The sequence below is a fragment of the Miniopterus natalensis genome, chromosome 3 (genome assembly GCF_054644295.1).
Source record: "Miniopterus natalensis isolate mMinNat1 chromosome 3, mMinNat1.hap1, whole genome shotgun sequence".
Lineage (NCBI taxonomy): Eukaryota > Metazoa > Chordata > Mammalia > Chiroptera > Miniopteridae > Miniopterus > Miniopterus natalensis.
The window spans coordinates 40146479-40162356 of NC_142083.1; the positions used below are offsets into that span (position 1 = coordinate 40146479).

Here is a 15878-nt window from a genome sequence, read left to right on the forward strand (position 1 = left end):
CCTAAGGTCAGGGGTAAAGCCCCATTCCTTGGGGGCTTCCTCTGAACTCATGAACTCATCAGCCTCAGAGTCCTAGAACAGGGCTCGGGTGTGGAAGTCCTAGGTGTGGCTATTCTCAAATGCATCCTGCTCTGATCAACTTGTACCCATAGCCTCTGTCTTCTCTATGGGGTGGGCAAAAGTAGGTTTACAGTTGTGAGAGCATGAAACACAGAGTTCAGTCTTATATAATATTATTTTCTATATGAGCAGCTGTAAACCTACTTTTGTCCACCCCCATGTGCTCACCTGTCCTGAGATCTGAGCCACCCACAACAGGGCTCCAGACACTGCATGTGGGGGATGGTGCCAAATTACCATCTTGAGCACTCAGAGAGGCCTCCTGACCTGCAGGCTCCTATCTGTTTACATGACCAATACACTTCAAAGTCAATTTGTCAACACTCCCTGATCTCCTCCTTTCTTTGCCCTCTTCCCATTCCGTCTTTTTTTTTTTTTTAAATATGCCTTTATTGATTTCAGAGAGAGGAAGGGAGAGGGAAAGAGAGAGAGAAACATCAATGATGAGAGAGTCATTGATCGGCTGCCTCCTGCATGCCCCCGACTGGGGATCGAGCCCGCAACCCGGGCATGTGCCCTGACCGAGAATCGAACCCCGATCTCCTGGATCCTAGGGCGATGCTCAACCATTGAGCCACACCAGCCGGGCCCCATTCTGTCTTTAACCTACCTCCTACCTCCCCTTTGGTCTGGTCAGCTCTTTTTTATAAAAATGTATCCAAGATGTCACCTCATTGAAAGTCCCTTCCCTGGCCCCCAAGATGGGGTTGGTGGCCCTCCTCTCTGTTCGTGGAGTGCCCTGTACTTTCCCAATATAACACTGTATTATAATCACTCCCTTTCCAGTTTTCCACCAGACTGTGCCTGCTTCCAGAGCTCTGTCTCAGGTATGAAAGTTCAGGAGTAAGTGCACATGTGAAATGGAAAAACTCTCCTGTTGCAAATTGGAATATTACTCTTTCTCAAACACGTGTCACCAGTTTATTGAGCAAGCTTAACTTGGTAAGAGTCAATTTAGGTTTTTTTCTCCTACCGCTGTCTTCAAATGAGTTCTGTCTGACTCTCCTTTCTTGCTCTTTGGTGATTTCTTCAGGCAGATCTCAAGACCTTGATCTTTTTCAGAGATCAGAACAGTACCATCTGGGGATATTAAAAGCTCCAATCTAAACCAAATTTGCATCTCACACCCAATCTAAAGTTTCTTTCCTTTATCCAGCTCAGGTCTGACAAGGGGGTTAAGAACCTTCAGTGGGGAAGGGGCCATGGTTGATTCTTCCATTCTTCTTGATGTGACACCCCCCCCCCCCCCAGCCTTCTTCGGGATCCTCTAGGGCTGAGCAGATGGGGAAAAAGGAGAGCAAAGGGGCAGAGGCCATTCTGTTCAACATGTGGCTTTCACCTGAGTGTCTGGAGGCCTCTGTATTCTAAGTTCAGTTCTTCTGGAGGGCTTATTAATGGCACATTTGAGATCCCCTCCTCTATTCCCACGATAAGGACTTCCCACACCACACTAGGAGGATTCACTCTCCAGCTGATCTGGTCTTTCTCTGCTGGGGCCCCCTCCCCCAGAAGGTAGCCCTCTGACCAACCCTTTGACGCATGGGAATCTACTCGCCCATAGCCTTTCAAAACGGCAGAAATGCATCTTACTATCTGAGCTGCCCTCTCCCCACCTTGCCCTGCCACCCAGCTTCAGCTGGCCCCCTGCTTTCAGAACTCCCATGCCCCCCACACCCCAGGAGACACATGGCAAGCTCTCCCAAGACCCATGGCATCCTCCACTCCGGTAGTTGCGGTATGCCATCTGAAATGTTTTCGCCACTCCAGCAAGCTTCTCTCTACGAAATAAGAGGCCAGTTTGTTGAGAGACCAATTTGTCTCTGCTTCTTGCAGGACCTCCCCAACACTGAGGTTCTCTTGGCCCCCCTCTGCTTGCTTTGGGTGGCTGGATCCCTTCCCCATGGGGAAGGAAGGAAAAAATCAAAACTTGCTCCTCTTACAAACTCCCTTCAAAGAACTTTCTCAGGAACCTCTAGCCTTTCCTTAGCAAGTCCTGTGGGATTTCTTCAGCACCTCTCTTTAGCGCGTGGAGGTCCTTGTCACACACTGACTCCAGCTTTGAAGCTCTAGACAACAGGAAACGGTCAGTTCTACATCCTGTTGGCTGTTGCTTAAAATACTCTCTCTCGTTTCTTAGACCCGCCTTCAGCCTCCTAGCACTGCCCTCACCAACCTCATCTAAAATGTCATAATCAATGGTGAGAAAGAGAGGGGGTCGATTAGAATTTTATCTTCAAACAAAATTAAACATCCTAAAAAGATATTTTATCTATTTAATAAAATGGATGTTGTGGCTTCCTAGACTAACAAAAAAGAATGAGTGGATATTTCTGGCATCCGCTGTTTGACAAAACTACATGACAGCACAGTATGTCTTCCTTCATTGTACATCAAGGACCAGAAGATAAAGAGGAATCTCTGCAAAAATATTCCAGAGTTCCATCAGTGCCCAGAGGGCCCCTGTCCCACCTTTGACATTCAAATCACCTTCTGAAGAGCCTGTTGTGTGGGAGCCCTGGTCAATTTTCTCTCCCTCTTTCTGAACTGCTCTCTTTCTGCCAGGTCCTTCTTTGTTAGTGGGTTTATCCCTCCCACCTCCTGCCCCCTTGATGAAAGGGCACTCGACTCCCTCTCATTTCGGCAGCCGTGCAACGCTGGAAAATCAGCCGCAGGGCCCTGGCGAGGAGGGTGGGTGGCTGGCCAGGAAGAGGCTGGTTCAATTGGAATCGAGGTATTTGCACATGGACACTTTTATGAGGGGTGGGTGAGTTCTTCAGTCACCATTGTGTACAGTGACGCTTGCTTCCCCGGGCCACCTTACAAATTTGGGGCTTAGCTACTCTGCCAGCACCCAGGAAGAAGCTGCACTTTAAGTGCTTTTCAGATGGAGACAGGGACTGGCTGGAGCTGGTAGAAAGTTCACAGGAGACAAGGATGACCTGGGGCTGAGGGTGCTTATGCGGAGTCACAGAGCTGGGAAGGGGCTGGGAGGGTCTTGTCGGGGTTCAGAACAAGTTACCCCAAGATGTGCCTCCGTGGTATGTGGGTTGTTTTGAACTAAAGGCAACCAAGACTGTGTGGGCTCAAGAGGAATTTCTGCCTCCTCCCTCTTTAACTATCTGGAAGAGCTTGAATTAGCCTCCTTGCCCATAATGAGAGATTATCGGAGGTAACTTTTTTTGACCTATCTATAGGGCAGGCTCCTTCTGCTCTTATGGTTCTGCAGTGACCTTTCTCCTCTGAGCCCCAAGGTGACCTTAGCGCAGAATGCCGTGTGTAATTCATTTTCCCTCTGCCTTTGAGCCTTTCGTGCATGTGGGGTCTCTGACTCTCATGTACGCAGGGCTCCCATTCATCTGTATGTAATTAAATACGGTCATCTTCTCTTGCTAATCTGTCTCATGGTTACTCGATGATTAGACTAGCCAAAAGAACCTTGAGGGTAGAGGAAAGTTCCTTCCTCCCACACAGTCTGAAAGGGAAGATGGGGAGGTACCAAGACTAGTTTGGACTCTGTGACCATATGCACAGGCTCAGCCCTGAGATGGCACAGAAACTGTCTTCTGAAAGACACTATTTGGTCCTGTGCTTTAAAAGGATTACAGCATCTTTATAAGATGGCAGACTACTTAGCATGAGGGCAGGCCATGCTTTGAGTCATTTAGCATAATGGGTCTCGTCTAGGCAAACATTTCCAGAAATGACCTCTTCCTAAACCTACCACCTCTGATCCAGTACTTGCCCTCTTTAGAGGGAGGCTCCTCCAGCATCACCAAGTCCTTCTGAGCCCCCTACCTATACAAGCAGAACATCCAACCTAATGTCCTGTTGTGATTTAAGGCCATTCATTCCCCACTCTCGGTGACATAGAGGAAAGAAAGAAGCAATCAACAGTCCTTTTCATAAGCATGTCCTGAACTATGAAGAAAGCAATGAGATAGGAAGAAAAATAGCCTTTATGGTCAATTAACATTTGACAAAGGAGGCAAGAACATACAATGGGGTAAAGATTGTCTATTCAATAAATGGTGTTGGGAAAATTGGACAGATACATGCAAAAAAAATGAAGCTCGATCACCTTCTTACACCATACCCAAGAACACATTCAAAATGAATTAAAGACTTACATGTTAGACTCAAAACCATAAAAATCCTAGAAGAAAGCATTGGTGATAAAATCTCTGACATTTCTCATACCAGTATTTTTTCCTGATACATTGCCTCAGGCAAGGGAAACAAAAGAAAAAATAAACACATGGACTACATCAAAATAAAAAGTTTTTGTAAAGCAAAGGAAATCATCAACAAAATGAAAAGACGACACACTGGGAGAACATATTCACCAATGATACATCTGATAAGGGGTTAATATCCAAAATTTATAAAGAAGTTATAAAACTTAACACCAAAAAAATAAACAATCCAATTAAAAATGGGCAAAGGACCTGAATAGACACTTCCTCAAACAGGACATACAGATGGCTAGTAGACATATGAAAAGATGCTCAATGTCACTATCATCAGAGAAATGTAAATTAAAACCATAATCATATATCACCTCACACCTGTCAGAATGGCTGCCATCAATAAATCAACAAATCACAAGTGCTGGCGAGGGTGCAGAGAAAGGGGAACCCTTGTGCACTGCTGGTGGGAATGCCACTGTGGAAAACAGTATGGAGTTACCTTAAAAAGTTAATAAGGGAGCTGCCTTATGACCCAGTGATTCCACTCCTGGGACTATATCCAAAGATACCTGAAATGCTAATTCAAAAGAAAGAATATATGTTCATTGCAGCATTATTTACAATAGCCAAGATATGGAAGCAGCCCAAGTGTCCATCAGTAGATGAGTGGATATAAAACTGTGGTACATTTACACCATGGAATACTACTCAGCTGTGAAAAAGAGGAAATCTTACCCTGTGCGACAGCATGGATGGACCCGGAGAGCATTATGCTACGTGAAATAAGCCAGGCAGAGAAAGACAAGTACCATATGATCTCATTCATACGTGGAATCTAATGGACAAAATTTACAAATAAAACAGAAACAGGCTCATAGATAGAGAACAGACTGACAGCTGTCAGAGGGGAGGGGAGGGGAGTTGCAGGGCCAGGTGAAAAAGGTGAAGAGATGAAGCAAAAAACAACTCATAGACACAGACAATGGCATGGTGATCACCAGAGGGAAAGGGGGGTGGGGCGGTAAAAGACGGTATAGTGGGGATAAATGGCAATGGAAGGAGACTTGACTTGGGGCGGTGAACACACGGTACAATATATAGATGATGTATTACAGAATTGTACACCTGAAACCTATATAATTCTATTAACCAATGTCAGGCCAATAAATTCAATAAAAATAAAAAGGAAATGGGACCCAGTGGAGGGGCAGAGTGGACATCCTCTAAGATGACACGTAGGGATCCCGGCCCCCTGGAATTCACACCATTGAGCAATCCGTTCCCTTGAGCATGGGCTGGATTTAGCAACTGGCTTCTAACACAGAATATTTGAAGTGGATGGCATTTCTGAGATAGGTTACAAACGACTGCGGCTTCCACCATGGGTACTCATGCCCATCCCCACCAAGTCAAGCCTTCAGTTGAGACGGCCGCCCCATGATTGCCCTTAGCCAGAGCCACCTAGCTAGGCCGCACCTGGATTCCTGAGGGAGATAATATTTTTTGTCTCCGGATGTACCTTTGCAGTACTTTGTTACCCAGCAATATCTAGTACACAGGGCAGGTGGTATTGTGTGTGAGTGTGTGTGTGCGCGCGCGTGTGCGGGCGCAGGGTCATTTCCTTGATTTCTGAGTTCAGCTGTGAGAGAGAAAAATCAGAATCTCCAAACAACCTTGACCATGGAAGTCATCTGTGATCTTGGGCCTCAAGTGTTTGACGTTTTCTTTTTTGTTTTAACGGCTTTTTAGGTCCCATTGCCACAGTCGGCACCAGCAGCGCCAGGTGAGGGGATACTGTGCACCCCCAACGGTTCTGCTCTCCCTGCTCTGACTCCCACCCCCCCCCGTGCACGGCACTCACCATTCTGTGCTGTCACTGTCCTAACAGGCCGTTAGCTCCTCGCGGGCACGGACCCCTCCTTATTTATCTCTGTACCCGCCATGCCAGACACCGGCATACACAGAAGGAGCTCAGCAAATGTACGTGTGTGCTCTTACACAAGTTTGTGCCTTACACCTTTCTCCAGATCCATGCTGTCCTAGTTGGCTCCTCGGTGACTAAGCTTGTATCTCTAGTAACCCCGACCGCTGCCTTTAAAACAATTTCGCAATTTCACTTGCCTTAAGGAAACCAACCGCTAGTTTATCTCCACTGTATCAACACCAAAAAAACCCACAACACCCACTCTCATTCGGTGGAAGGAGAAAAGCCTCAGTAAATATGGATCCATAATTAACAAGCATCTGGAAACCTGCCACCTGCCCTGTGCAGCTTGTCCTGGGCATTGGCAGGATGTATCTCAGCACTAAGTGTATGCCAAGAAGCCAGTTTCTGCAGGAAAAGCTGCACATGGAGAAGCATGTGTTACAAAGTTGAACAAGTGAAGGGGGTGAATCTTGGGGGAAGATTGGAAGATGAGGGGGGAAAAATCTGAGTGTGCAAATCTGAGACCATAAGGAGTGTTTGAAGCCATCGGCTGATATCTTGGAGGAGATCCCAGGGTAAACAAAACCTACCGGAGTCTGGAGAGTGTAACGTTCACCTAGATTTCCCTGAAATCCTTCGGGCTGATACGGACAAGCCCTTTGAAGACAGCCAAGGCTCTGGGACACCTGATTCCCCAGGGCAGGCGCAGGGCGGGGCTGCCATCCAGGCTGAGTCAACAGGGCCCTCAGGTAGGATGGAAGCTTGGGAACAAGGGCCAGACTTTGGAATCAGGGACTCAAATGTCATCTTGAAATCAGAAGGTGGTTAGGTTCTTTGAATTCAACAAAAGGAAAATTTATCCAACAAGTACTGTTCAAGTGCCAAGGCCTGTTCAATGAGACAAAGATACTCACTAAACAAACCAGACAGGAGACTTCCGCCGGTGGGGAAGACAGACGTTTGTACAGGAATAACAATCCAACGCGACATCCGCGTCACGGGCAACGCACGAATCCGGGTCAGCGTTCCGGTTCACAGGTTAGGGGAGCCCCCCAGGGAAGGGACCTTTCGGTGTAGACCTGAAGGATGGACTAGTCGTGCAAAGAGGAAGAGCAGAGAAGGAACTATGCAAAGGGACCAGCCCAGTTCAAGCCTGAGACCCCGAAAGTGCTGGCAGACTGGCTGAGAGACTTGCAGGAAGTCGGATGAAAGGCACTGGGATTATTCACACTGGAAGAGGAAAGGCTGAGTTGAGTGAAAGTTTTCAGTTACAGTAAGTTATTTATACAGAGGGCAGTGACCTCCTCTGGAGGAGGTTTGAGAGGAAAGAGGCTCGAGGGTTCTGCCAGAGGCCAGACAATGTGTAAGGGCCCGAGGGCATAAAAGCACTGTCCTCGGGGAGTGGCAGTGGTGGCCAAGTAGCTCCTCTCCTGTGTCAGATGGGGATCTGGTCGTCCCAAGGGCTATGCTGGGTAAGAAACAACTGGTCGGTGAACTGCCTCGAAGAAGGGCGAGTCACTTACCTGCGGGGCCTTTGTTTTGCCAGTGCCATGTGCCTCGGTGCCAGCTGGGACCAGGCCTGCTGAGTTTGGGATGGCAGGGGAGTGACTGGGCAGCTGCTCTCGCTCGTTTCCCTCGCCCCTCCCCCCGTGCTCCTAACCCAACGTTAATACTCCAGTATTTTCATATTGCATCGCTTTGAAGGGGCGCCGAATTGTCAGCCTTCCCAGAGAGCTCACGAGTCTGTTTAGCTGTGCCCCTAAGAAAGGAAAGGGACCTTGACCATTCCTTCTCCGTGCCTTTACTTTCCCTGCCTCTGACACAGTCCCAGGGACCGAATCACAGCAGAGGCATGACCCTCTCAGAAGGCCCCGCCTGCAGGGTGGGCTGCGGGCCCAGCTGAGGCCCACGTGGGCGCCGAAGGGGGTTGCGCAGGCTGGTGAGGCAAAGAGCAGGAGCAATTCCTAGGCATTGGTGACACTGCGTCTCCTGGGGGGGGACCACAGATTACAATCCTGGAATTTAAGACTCGGGGGAAGCCTCCATGTTGTCTCTCTTCCCCCTCTTGGTGTTTATTTCTTCAGAACATTTCTTCTCTGTCTGCTGCATCCCCACCAGCTTGTTTGACTTTCCCGGCTTCTTGCTCTGGTGGGATCCTCTGCGATTTCCACTGTACTGCCAGGGATGTGTGGTGGGCCCCCCTCATGTTTACACATTTAATGCATTTTGAATGTGTCCCTAGCTTCGAGGTCTGCAGGCACATGAATAAAACAAACTGTTCAAGGAAAAGCACAGCAGTGGTTTTTGGAGGAAGCCGCCCACAGAGGGGACAGAAGCACATCACCAAGTGAAGTCGCCAGTCACCAGGAGACACCACCCAGCACACACTGACCGCGGGGTGCCTGCCCCGAGGGAGTTTCCGTATCTCCACACCAGTGCGGCCAAGGCACAGCCCTGCGCTGCTGATAATAAATCATTTAGTGAAAACCTCACGCTTCAATTTCTTCCTTTCCTTCCAGGTCAGGAAGAGTTCTTAGCTTAAATTTAAGAGCAATTTCGATTCATTGTGTGCATTTTTATGATTACCAATGACAACAGATTTCCCTTCACTGGGGTGATAAAACAGCACCCTTTAAAATTACATATTCTAATAAAGAATGCCAATTTAAGGGACAGCACCACGTTAAGACTCCCGGCAGTGAGAAGGCCTATGTGAACCAGAGAGATGTGGGTGGGACCCTGAGGAGCTGTGGGGTCCTGGGGCTGGCTGTCTAGGGAGCACGACCAGCTTTTTGGGAGAAAGAAGGACCGGTGGACCCCAGTGACAGAATACATGCATGTCCCGCTGAGAGGGGCCCTCTCAGCGGCCTGGAGCCTTGGCTGTGGGCCCACATATTTCCATCACCTGTAGCATTAAACACAAACACTTGCATTCAAGCACTGGCTTAAGAACCAAGAAAACCCAGCTGCCTTGCTGTGAAGCCCAAGTAACGTTTCCATACCACACCATACAGGTGCTTCCCTGACACAATCAGTGTCCTCTAATGAAAGGCTTTAACTTTAAAAATAGTTTATGCAGAAAGAACTCACTAGTCTCACGGGTGTAAAAAATAAAAGGCAAAAATTAAGGTAACTAAATTCCTTTGCGGATTTTTAGGCTGCATTCGCTCTGACTCGCAAGGCCCTTCCGCCCCCCCGCCCTGTCCTGGGCCCGCCTGTCCGCTGAAATCCCTGGTAGGTGAGAGCTATGCACCCTCCCTCCCTTGCTCCCCAGCTGCCCTGGCCTCGCCTCCAGTGCACAGGTGCAGTGTGAATTCAAAGGAACCGGGCTCAATGGCAGAGAGGGCAAATCCCAGCTTTAATTTTTTTTTTTTTTAAATATATCGTTATTGACTTCAGAGAGAGGACAGGAGAGGGAGAGAAAAACATCAATGATGAGAGTCACTGATCGGCTGCCTCCTGCACGCCCCCTGCTGGGGATGGAGCCCGCAACCCAGGCATGTGCCCTGGCTGGGAATCGAACCACAATTTCCTAGATCCTAGGTTGATGCTCAACCGCCGAGCCACGCCCGGTTGGGCCCAGCTTTATTCAATGTAAATAAAAGCACAGTAAGTCCTGTTTACCTGAGGAGGACTTTGTCCTGCTCTGCAAGGGGCAGGTGCCTACTTACTGGCTTGCCTGCCTGCTAGCTGCCTCCTCAGTGCCCAGGCTCCACCTTGAGGCCCACGGAGGGGAGGGAGGGAGGGAGGGAGGACAGGCCGGAAATGAGAGAATGTGTGCGTGAGAGTGTATGTGAAATCATGAGCCCTTGAAGTACAAATCCTGGGAACATCTATGCTTCAGTAATGGGATTCCTGTGAAGATTTCCAGAAAAGGTGACATGTTATCCATCTACCATCTTTGAGTCTCCAGTGAGGACTCAGCTGGGCACAGTGGGATTTGAAAACCAGTCTGGGAAGTGGACCACTTCAGTCTTCTCTTAAAGGGGCATAAAAGGCTTATGGTGGCCATCTCTGGGTGGGTGGCTTATGAAGTATTTAATTTTCTTTTATAATTTTATGTATTTTTAAAAACACCTACAGAGATATTATTATCTCTATTGTTAGAAGAATGACAGAGGTTATTAAATGAAATACCCTAAGCTCAATGATTGATTACTTGGGTGAAAGAGTTTGAGAATGAAATCCTCTCTCCTGAGGGTCACAAAGCTCTGAGGCCAGGCCCAGGGCAGCCTGAGTCACCAGTCTCCTCCTCTACTTTGTGCCACCTGGTGGGTGGCTCCCATGGCAACAGAGCAAAGGTGAAAGAGATGTGGCAGGTACCTCAACACCGACTGAAACATACCTGCTCTCAGAGCCTGGTGAGGGTGGTCACGGGGTGAGCGGGTGAGCAGGCTGCTCTTTCAACAGCCTGAAAATGGAGCAGTCTGCACAAGCAATGGCGCTTCTCTTGGAAAAAAGAGATTTTAAAGTTTAAGAGGTGATTGGGAAAGAATAAAAATGGGGCAACACATTTTAAAAATTGCAATAAAAACTACATAACTTAAAATTTATCATTTTAACCATTTTAAAGTGTACAATCCAGAGTCTTAAGTACATTCAGGATGTTGTGCAACCATTGCTTCTATCTAGTTCCAGAAACTTTTCATGACACAAATGGAAACCCCACACTCATGGCTGACACATTCTGAAAGATAAATTTAATTTTTTGTTGCCCCATATGTGGAACAATTGTGACGTTACAAAGAAAAACAATTAAATAAACAAAACCCTTCTTTAAAAAAACAAATTCAGAAAGAAATAACATTAATACTGCTAATGACAACATATGAATCTGTTCAGTCTGGTACAGAAAATCTAATGAGATGCATTCTATTATGGATAAAATCTCAGATAAAAGTATTACAGAAAATCAATCTTTAAAACTCCTTTTAAATACCGAGTGCCAAACATGCATGCTGTACACAGCAATCAAGGAGCCAAAATCTGGGCCAGCTGCTGGGAGGACTGCAGGAGGAGCAAAGAGGCTCACCTAGTGATGCCTCCAACCTTACAGTCTTAATAGCTACCTACAGTGCTGGAATTAGGAGGATCCAGAAGGAACATGTGGGCTCAGTTAGTTCATAAATCTGCCACAGGATTGGTAGTGAGAAGTAACGGCATTTCGGCCGGCTGTCTGCCAACCCAGGAGACGGTATAGGTTGGTAATAGGCATCATTAGTTCCAGCACCATTTCCTTCCAATCATCCTATTTAATACAATCCAAGTTAGTAGCGACCAGAAAATACAGCTACTGAATTGAAGGATGGCTATGCCAGCACCTATTCATATTACTTGGTGGGGTTGGTTTCTAGTGTCCTATGAAGAACAGATAGAACTGAGGTTACTGGCAAAAGAAGAGTCCCTTTGGTAGGCATATTCCGTCCCCCCTCCCAGGACATTATAACTGTTACTATGGTGTGTCTGTCCTATGACTGTGCTCCTACCCCAGGAGGGCAGCTTGAGAACAGAAAAGCAATTGTTGGAAGGTATTTATATTATCCCTGTATTCAGCTCATTGGACTACGACCTTTCATGGTGTGAGACTTTCTCAAGTGCTCATTTGTCCATTCATTCATTTATTTTTTAAAAAGGGTATTGAGTGCCTTCTATGTACCAGGTACTCAGGCACTGGTGATAGCAATTAATGAAACAGTGGCTAATGCAAAAAAGAACACAGCTTTCGCACACATTTCTCTGAGTCTTGTTACTCTTTGGGGCTAATCTGGACCGATCCATGTCAGTGGGACATTCGTGGGACTGATAAAGGGCTGGCAGGTCACACTGTGCATCCTCTGTCCCCCACCCCAGAACCTCAATAAAAGCAGTAAAGCTGGGAGAACAAGAGAAAAGTGGATGTGCCCTCCTGATTTTACCAAGGCCCAGTGTCCCGGATGCTGGCCATTTCCTTTTTCAGACTCTCCACCTCCATCATCTCAGAACAACAGTACCTTTCCTGGGGCTTTTCCTCACTGCTGGGAAGAGCCATGCAACTCTTAGTATGTCATGAGCCAAAGCCACAAGCATGATAATAAACTCCATGTAACTTGGAAAATCCTCACCAGACAGATACACAGACCCAAGCCTCGCCTGCCCAGGCCTCTTCCTGTCTACCATGAGGGTGCTCACAGAGCCAGGCCGCCCGCCTTCTCTGGGCAGGGCCCTCACTTGGGTGTTGGGGGCAAAAGGAAGGCAGGGCTCAGTGCTCCAAAACCCAGTGGTGCTCAGCGTGAAGCAGAGCCGCCTTCCCAGGCACAGGACGCCTGAGTCAAAAGGAAGGGGAGGGAAAAAGCCACAGGGGAGCTGGGGGTAGCAGGAAGTCTAGACAAAATGAGCAATGGCTGGGGGAAAACTTGGGGATAAAAACACAGTTCTTTATTGTAAAAACCAGAACCAAGGAGTAGGCATACTGCCATAGTGACCTTAGCAGTGAAATGGGCCTTATGCTCCATGACGGGATGAGTGATGAGGTGAGCGAGTGAGGGGTGACCACGCGGGTACTCACGCGGAATGCCTGGACATGATCCCTCACAGACAGGGAGATCCCCTGGCCAACAGGACCATTAACAATTGTCTGCGCCCTTCATTTGTTATAAGAAATGTGAGTCACTCCAATAAAAGCTGGCTATTGGCAGAGGGAAACCTAACATCTGACTTGTGAGGCAAAAGGAGCCAGCTGCTCCGGCCTCCAGGACGCAGTAACTTCCTATTTCAAATCAAGCTCCCAGCTGTCCCACAGCTCCGGAAAAAGGGGATGAACCCAATCACCCTCTCCTCCAGACGCACACCCCAGCCAGCAGCGGGAGGGTTCCAGATTTTATCAGCTTCTTAAATGCACGAGGGGTTGAAATGAGACATGTCAATGTGGTTTATGGGCAAGAGAAGGGCCAGGTGAACCCAGGTTGGGAGATCAAATGAGATGAGAGTCACACGAGTCAAGAGCTGAAGTCCAACTTGTAACAGGAAGGTTTTCTAGCCCCCACCCCAAGGCTGTCCCAAATCCTACATCCAAGGGCCCCAAACCCCAGTGCCCTTGGGGTCACAGCGGGGGTCCTGGTCCGGGTAGTACACGGGCACCGAGTGTTTGTGATAGAACTGCAGCCGGGAAAGGAGCTGCTTGACCACATGGGGATACACTCCGGATAGGTCATGTCTTTCTTCTGGGTCTCGATCAATATCGAAGAGCCAGAGGGTCTTGGTCGGTGGATCCGGTGAGGGTATCTCAGAAACATTGTATTGAGACGGTGGAGGGAACCAGTGACCACAGCCTGGCAAAGAAATACAACAGTTTACTGAAGAGAGACATGGTAGGCAAGTTCTAATTTCGAGGAGGGATCTTGGGGGACAGCGCTGAGCTGAGCTGTGGGGATGGACACATGAAAAAGACGGGACCCTTGATGCTGTGTCTAGATCTAGGACTTTGGCTTCTGGTGCTTTAATGAGACATGTCTCTCTACTTCACAACTAGGGGCATCCAGAAATATGAATCCACGTATGTGTATGAGGGGGAGGGTGGATTTTTATTTGTGTCATGACTTGGCATTTGGTGGTCATGGGCCAGGGATGCTAGAATGTCTTGCAACACATGGTACCGTCCCAAACAATGAAGAACTGTCTTGACACAATCGCCAAGAATGTCCTCATTATAAACACTGCTTAACTGCATCCGAACCTTAACCAACATGCCACATATTTAAAAAGTATTTAGCAGATGTCACTTGTTGAGAATGTGCTCAGAAAGCAGCCTCCTCCCCCAGCTACACCGCTGGTTGGGGATGTAGCTTTCAGAGGTTCTCTTTGCTGTGCTTGAGAACCACATATATCTGAAACCTTTATTTTCCATGAAGTATTAGAGTGGCATTTCTTCCTTTTACTCCTCCTACAGTTAATTCTTCATTTTTCAGGGTGGGGAAGAGTCGAGATTAGTAGATCCCACCACTCCTCTCCCCTCCTCATTCAGCAGCCCCAGAGTTACGTGTTACAAAAGGCAGTTGCTCCATTTGGGGAAGTGCTGAGCATTCTACCTGGGTAGCCCGTGAGGAGTTTCCAGTTTTTGTATCGAATTGCAGCATGGACAGATGTGTTGAAGGCTGAATATTCTGGAAAAGAAGAGTCACCCTTTGCTGGAGTCGTGCTGTTCCCAAGACCTGGAAAGAAAGAGTTTGGGAGAATTAGATCACTGCTATCGGAATGTTTTGTTATAAATCATCAACATTTTATTTCCTTCTTGCAGAACAGTAGCTTTTATTCAACACTGGAGTGTAAATGTGTATCCTGCCACAGAAATGACTCTCCTATTAAGTATAAACAGAGCCAAAGTTACATTAAACGTCAGTCATAAACCACCACAAATATAAAGGAAATCCCAGAGAGATTAGAATACTAATTCATCCTTAAAATCACTGAGTCTGCCAACATACAGCTGGCCATGTGCAGAACAGTGTTCTGTTACAGCACGCTGGGCTGTTTGTGTGTGTTTTGCTTTTGCTGTTAAATGATTGGATAAAATAAATACATTTTCTATGTAAACTTATACCTATGGAGATAATATAATACACCATAAAATGTACATTTTAATGGAGTCTATCTCAAGCTATGAGAGGTCAAGCATGCTGTGGTAAGTAGTACATATATTCATTTTTTAACCACAGGTATGAAATCTAAAAGTAATGAGCAGTGCTCAGTTAACCATTCAGACAGAATAATTATGCATATAGGAATAAATCTGGTATACAAATTATTGGCTGGTATCATGGATTACAATAATTTATCATCTTGAGGTCTTATATTAATTGATCAATCAGGTTTTTGAGGAGAGCAAAAACCTGATTGACCAAACCTGCCTCCTCTTCCCCTTTTGAGTTTAGAACCAATTGAGAGATAGACGCTGACAGATGAAGCTAAAAATATTGCTTCTGTTACTGATAAACTTGATTGGAGAGAACACAGTTTCAGATCTGTGACAGGGAGGACTTGCTAATAACTGACCCCTGCCTTAGAGAGACTAAGCCACCAGCACTGGCCTTGCTGGACACCCGCCAGGCCCCCTTGGAACGCACAGCTCAGAGCAGACCAGGGTGCTTCCAGGTACCCAGCGGACACGCTGGCTCCAAAATTCGACAGACAAAACGGTCTGAATTAAGCAAGCGTAGCTCCTTCTTTTGGATTACTCCCTCCTTCGCCTGCTTATGGGAGAAGCAGGGTCCAGAGAGACCTGAGTTCTGGTGGAAGACCCGGAGGGCAAGGTATGGAGGTCCCTACCTCATGCCTACCTATGTTTAAAAGCCTCAGCTTAGGGTCTAACTGTATAATATTTAGTCTGTTTTATTTAAGTCCGCATTTATCTGTTAACTTTCCAACATGGTCACAGCAGTCACCTTCGGTGCACTTCCAGAGGCAGCCAGACCGCTGCCCAGTGACGAAGGGCGTGGTCTGGGATCTGCCCGTGAAGCGCACCCTGGGCCTGCGCTGGGCGCTGCCACCATCCTGGCACACAGGACTTGGAGAGCACCCCCCGCCCAGAGCAGGGCTTCTGCGCTCTCGGGCTTCCTGCAGGGTCCCCTTCTTCTGTCAGCCTTGTGGGAATGACCCAGAAGACAGCCCAG

General features: G+C 47.6%; 1 protein-coding gene across 1 annotated transcript in view; it reads right to left on the reverse strand.

Annotated features, from left to right (window-relative positions):
• Positions 1 to 10912: 10912 nt before the first annotated feature.
• ARSB (arylsulfatase B) overlaps positions 10913 to 15878 on the reverse strand; it is a 115669-nt gene continuing 110703 nt past the window's right edge. The window contains exons 7-8 of the mRNA XM_087815429.1: positions 14298 to 14420; positions 10913 to 13541 (exon numbers count right to left, since the gene is read on the reverse strand). Of these exons, the coding sequence (XP_087671555.1) occupies positions 13276 to 13541; positions 14298 to 14420 (389 nt within the window). The 3' untranslated portion in view covers positions 10913 to 13275. The remainder of the gene's footprint in view (positions 13542 to 14297; positions 14421 to 15878) is intronic.